This window comes from Lepisma saccharinum, chromosome 17 (assembly GCF_977018435.1).
Source record: "Lepisma saccharinum chromosome 17, izLepSacc3.1, whole genome shotgun sequence".
Lineage (NCBI taxonomy): Eukaryota > Metazoa > Arthropoda > Insecta > Zygentoma > Lepismatidae > Lepisma > Lepisma saccharinum.
The window spans coordinates 15,250,538-15,256,537 of record NC_139245.1 but is presented as its reverse complement, the minus strand read 5'-3'; the positions used below and the strand labels follow the sequence as shown (position 1 = coordinate 15,256,537).

The 6,000-nt window shown below is 37.4% G+C and overlaps 1 protein-coding gene across 1 annotated transcript in view; it reads right to left on the bottom strand.

Moving 5' to 3' along the window:
* Positions 1–6,000, bottom strand: part of Cpsf160 (cleavage and polyadenylation specificity factor subunit 1) — an 83,601-nt gene that overhangs the window by 56,083 nt on the left and 21,518 nt on the right. The window contains exons 7-8 of the mRNA XM_083138992.1: positions 5,516–5,678; positions 939–1,045 (exon numbers count right to left, since the gene is read on the bottom strand). Coding sequence (XP_082995118.1) covers positions 939–1,045; positions 5,516–5,678 — 270 coding nt within the window. The remainder of the gene's footprint in view (positions 1–938; positions 1,046–5,515; positions 5,679–6,000) is intronic.

Here is a 6,000-nt window from a genome sequence, read left to right as displayed (position 1 = left end):
ACGGGGACCTGTTGAAATCTAGGTCAGAGCTGGACAGACGGTGTCTATTTTTAGATCAGACCCACTTGCGAGCGGTAGTGTACTCGTGAAGGGAATGAGTGCAAGAAATTTATTTTTCCTTGAATTTTTCAACTTTTTTCCAAATTTTTCACAGTTCCTGGGAAAAGGGTCGTTACTTCGAGGGGTCGTAGAATCGAGAGTTAACTGTACAATTTTTGTGTATCCTGCAAGACAACTTGATGGCAGAAAAAAAAGTTTGTATCAGTGATTAAATTTGAACCAATACTGTCTAATGTTGATACCACTGGTATTATCTAAAACAGGTGCATTGGCTATTAGCTCAGCTCCAACAAAAAAAAATCTCTAATATCATTTTAAATTGCACTATAATATCATGTGATATAAAAAGCATACAGTGAAACCTCAATTTTATGTTTTTCAGGGGATCATGAGAAACTTCAAATGTAAAATCCAGAAAAAATTATAACATTTGGGGCTATGAAGATTGAATGTATAATTTGAGAAAATGTAAAATTTGGGGTCCAATGTATTTATATGCAATCTTGATGAACACAGCATGAAAAAATGAATGTTTCATGAACTTCTTGTTCACTTCAGGAATCACATCAAGTATCAATCCATCCTTGAAAACTAGCCATCAATGTTGCAGTTGATGTTCATGCAAGTTTGGTGAGAAAAACCAATTCTTTATATTCAATGAATGGTTGAATTGAACCAAACAATGCTCATTGTTATGTTTCCATTTCTCACCTGATTATTGAATGTTCTTGAAAACAATGTAATAATCTAGTATATTATCTTTCAATTGTTTCACATCCCTCAACAAGAAAGCTAATATAGTTCCCAAATACAATGCACAATTGAAATTATAAACATTACAGTTAAATACATGATAATAAAATAGAAGTAATATTTACCTCGAAAACATATGAGGTAATCTGCAAAGATGTTTGATCTTCACGTCCATACACCTCAAGTTCATCCAAGTCTTTGATGTCTGAAACATCTGAGGCCATCCAATCACCTAAAGAATAAACATTTCTTTTAGTACACAAACTAAGTTTGTAGTTAAGTCCACTTTATGCTCATATAGGTCAATTGGGACTGGACCTACAGGTTAAAGTGAGATTTGAATAATTATGCAATGTGCCTCCACTTGGAATTGAATTTGGCGTTCCTCGATTACTAGCTCTCTGCAAGAAATGTTAACACATAAAACCACTACATTATGAGGAAGGCCCAGTACATAGTTACTTCCACACCAAGAAGTGGTTACTATTAACCAGGCGCGGAGCGTCCATGTAAGCCGTGTAAGCCGGGCTTACACTTTATTAATTCTAGTAAAATGTATGTAATTATATGGCAAAATTCGTAAAAACTTCAAAGTTCATCTCGGCCTGATACCAGTCTTCGAGATCCTGTTTGTTAGATTGCAACACTTCACACCAGATGGCACATGAGAACTCCCGCCTTTTGCTTGGGGAAAGTTGTAAGCCGTCTGAATGTTGCCTTACAAATTTCTGACCGCGAAGGAGCAGTGCCTACCGTCGCCCACCGTATCTGGAAGGAGAAGAACAGGGAATATAGGGAGAAGAGCGCGTCGAAACCCTAGGTGTGTAAACCTACGGGCAGAGGCTTACAGCAGCGTTGCAAACCTCATGTTTAGAAAAAGTGTTGTTCATGGACGTCCGCAGTATTTCTTTCCACCAGGGAGGATTAAGCAAAGTATTTTTTCAGGGGTTGGGGTAAACTAGGTATATTTCCCTTCTCAAAATATACTAATTCAATTTGAAGTTAACATTTTTCTGCAACGCCCTTACAATAATTAACAATTTGATGTGACTGAAATGAAATTATATGTGTGAAAATGGTTGACATTCATTTTTCAGGAAGTGCCTCCTCCCCTTGCCCCTTCTGGACATCCATGGTGTCGTTTAAACTCCGAAATTATGCTACATACTACTAAATTGTTCTGGGATTTTCATATTATAAATATTAATTTATAACAAAAACAAATATAAATTCGAATGGTTCAACCAACGACATGGGTTCCACGTTATGTTAAAAGTTTGAGAAAATTCAACCACAACGAAAAGCGGCCCTGTTGTTTTATTTATATCTCCAACTTACAAACGACTTTTTAAACTTGTGCGAGGTTTAGCACCATTATGCTTGGGTTGGCTTCACTGAATACGCGGCAGCGAGACACAGGTCCTGCAAGAGGAGGGGCTCCAGCGTTGTCGGGTATGAATGGTTGACGGCAAAGGAAATTTGAGCCGGTGGTGCTTCAAGGAGGTTTCCAGGAACAGGGAATTCTGAAGCAAAAAACTAACAGGAAGGGGAAAAAGGAGAAACCTAGAAATGAGCGGGATACGTAAAAACTAGATACACATTGATGTGCTAAATTCTTGTTGTTTCTGTTTTTCGCTTGTAGGAGAGCATAAACATTAGACATATTAAGACTCTGTTTTCCGTTTATGTATGAACTCAGCTGGTAATAATTGAGCTAAAAAGTGAAATAAATAAGTAAATAAATAAATAAATGTTAATGAAAACTGAAGATTGAACCAATTTTACAAATTTCATGTCAAATGTGAACCAAATATTATTAATTACATAGTCCGTGATTCAAACACTCTTTGAACAACGTACGAAAAGCCTGTTTCTGATCTTTTAGGTGCTAGATTTGCTTTTACACTATCCTAAGAAAACACTTACATGTCCTTTGATAGAAATTTCTGGATATATCCCTACAATTTGTGGGCATTTCTTTTATATTTTATATTGTATTTTTTTTTTTTACTAAATATAGGGAATTTTAAGGCAAGAGAGGGAATTTATTTATATCCGAAAGGGATATTCCCCTCACAGTCCGAAAGATCACTGCTTTGAGCAGTGACCGATTTTGGATCTGGTTTCTTTTTGTTTTCCCCTTCTTGCTGTGTGTTTGTTAAAGTCTCGAGATATTGCTTTTGCGAATTCCATCTATTGAAAAGCGGAATGTCGTCCCTGTGCTGTGGTGTAATACAGTAGTGAAGTGCATTATGGAATAAAATGAGTGTGATTGTGCGGTGGGGTGGAGAACTTGTTGAAGACGCCGTTGTCCAGTAAGGATTTTGCTGTCAAGAAGAAACTTGTGGATATAGGTAGGCCCACCCCTTCCTTCTCTAGCAGACATAGTAACAGAAACGAAAAATAAAGTGCGCCGATTTTGCGATTAATGATACGGAGCTGATACTTGGTTATGCGGTTGTAAAAAGTATTCAGCACTTTTCTGTTTCCTTCTGTTTTCGTTTGTTTATTATTATTATTATTATTAATTTTATCTAACTCTGCATATTTTTTATCGTTACGTTACTCATTGTGATAGGAATAACACTGACTTAATTATCAGATATCCAGAATTTTTAATTTGGTGAAAAATTCCAGGGAAGTGTTCTGAAAAATTGGGGGGGGGGGGGCGGGGGTCGATGTGTGTAGATAAATCACTAACCATGTCAGCCTAAAAATAAGCACAACGGGAAATAGCCTTCGTCATGCTAGGCTTACACTGTTGGAAAGGTCACGCTCCGCCACTGCTATTAACTTAATACCTTTTCCATACAAGTACAACATTGACTGAAGATATGCAACTATACGACGCACGCTTTTAGAAGCGATATCAGGTGGGGCCAAGCAGAGGGTGTGCGTGGCGATCAACCAATGGCAGAAGTGCAACGTTGTACAGTTAGGAGACTGCGGCGCGGAAGTTAAAAGCCGTGTTCTGTATTTTTCTTGCGCGCAAGAAGTTTTCATAAAACTCGCCACTTTAAGGTTCATCATAAGATGGGGGAAAGACATTTTGAACCTGACTGTCCAAATCCAATGAATTTCCGTCGTCTACAGCCGGAGTTATCGTTCCTTGAAGAAACACCTTTCATTTCCTTCAGCCTATATTTTTCTTTGCCACCGTGTTGACGCAGCTGAGTTGTGTCTAGGGAAAACTGTGGGTGTTAAATTCGCCTCGATATAAACAATGACCCTTCATTGTTCTGGGCGTTCTCGAACATTGCAAGCCTGGGTCAGTTTGAGTTCAGCGTTTTCGTAGCAAGGCCGGTGTAAAATTATTCGCTTATCGTTCACTCGTGCGCCACAAAGAACAGTTTGTGAAAAGATTAAATACAGCCCTTTCGTGCGATAGTGTGTGTTCCATGTGTTCTTTTTATTTTAAATAATGTCACTCTCAAAACTTAGCACCAGTAGTACAGGCACCAAGGGTGTAAAATCTAATCATTAACCTTCAGGAGAGTGATTCGGAAATGAGTGAAATCAGTGACACAGAGACCCATGGGTGTCCGGGAGGGAAGCAAGGGGGGCCGTGGCCCCCCTGGAAAATGAAAGTCAACATAAAATTATATATTTTTCACATATAAATTCATTACAGCCACTATAATATGTGTTAATTATTGCATGAATATGATATTCAAATTTAAGCATTGTTTTTGAGGGAAAAACACTTATATGGAGGAAAATGTGCCTTGTTTCCCCCCCCTGGATAAAAGCACCTTCCTTGCCCCTCCCTGGAAAAAATCCTGCGGACGTCCATGCGGAGACCGAGGAAGACGACGAGAGCGGTGATGAATAAATAAATAAATACCTTCAAGCTTCTTTCAGGTATGGGTTTCTCGTATATGCTACAGTGATGTGATATAATCATGTGTAGAAATATGCACTATATTATTTCACTGTACTCATATATACCGTGCATGCATTATCAAAAATAATGGACACATCGCGAATTTTCTGTCCTTCCCTTGCGCAAGCAGTTAGTTTGGCAACAGCGCAGTAGCACTGGCTGGGTATTGGCCGAACTCATGTTCCTTCTAAAAGCGTGCGCCGTTTAGCATTTCGTCTACTGAGAGGAAGTTACGGGAACCAAGCACTGGTAAAAACTTTCGAATATTTACAAGTTGAAAAGTGCCGGTGCACATTTGTATTATTAATTCACATGATTTTATGTCTAATTATCATAATTCTTCTTATTATGATATCTATGGCTATGTAAGTATTCTGTGAAGCTTTATCAGATCATAACTTCACCAAATAAAATCATCTGGATAACAATATAAAAACTCAAAACATATATCTACTTATATATTATTAACTATGGCAAAAAATAGTTCAGTAAAACATACAGACATTTACTGGAATAGTTCAGTAAAACATACAGACATTTACTGGATATTTTTTATGATGTAGAACTCTTCAAAGATATCTTACACACATAAGCATACAGAAGACGTTCCTTCTATGTACATCTGGGTCTGTGTAAGATGCCAGGATTTGGTCAGTACATCAAGTTCAATTGGTTCATTCATTTGGTTACTGGATTGGTCTCTATTTATCTTCAATAAGCTCCCCCATGTTGGGTAAAAATTGAAAACCTTCCACATTTTGTACCAAAAGTATTATCAGTAAGATATATGGGAGAAGCAACAATTATATTAGAACTTACCTAAAGTGTCCAGACGTTTCTTCTTTGAAGGTGGTTCATGTTTAGGTGACCTTCGATCACCAAATGTCATAACTGTGCTTTCTTCCTTTTCAGTAAACCTCAATAATAATGAATTTCCGAGGCGTGAGCCCAAGAATAAGTAATTATCTTCAAATATGGACAGCTAAAAAAATTGAAAAAACAATCTCTGATTAACATAACTAAAATATCAAACTAGAAAGTGTGCAAATTGCACATCTCAGAATATAAGCATACAATTAGGCTCTCTTCAACTTTTTTGAATATTCAGGGCTACCAATTGTCAAAGGTCTTGGTTGTCTTCCATGTAGAAAAGAGGTAGAAAAGCTACGTAAAATAACAGATGCAGAAAGGAAGAAACGTCAGTCAAGCTGCAAGTTCAGATTAACTTATTGTAAATTGCTAATCTAATGTTCCTAAAACTTCAATGAGGTATAAAACATTGTAGCATGGAGTGCTAGGGTAAC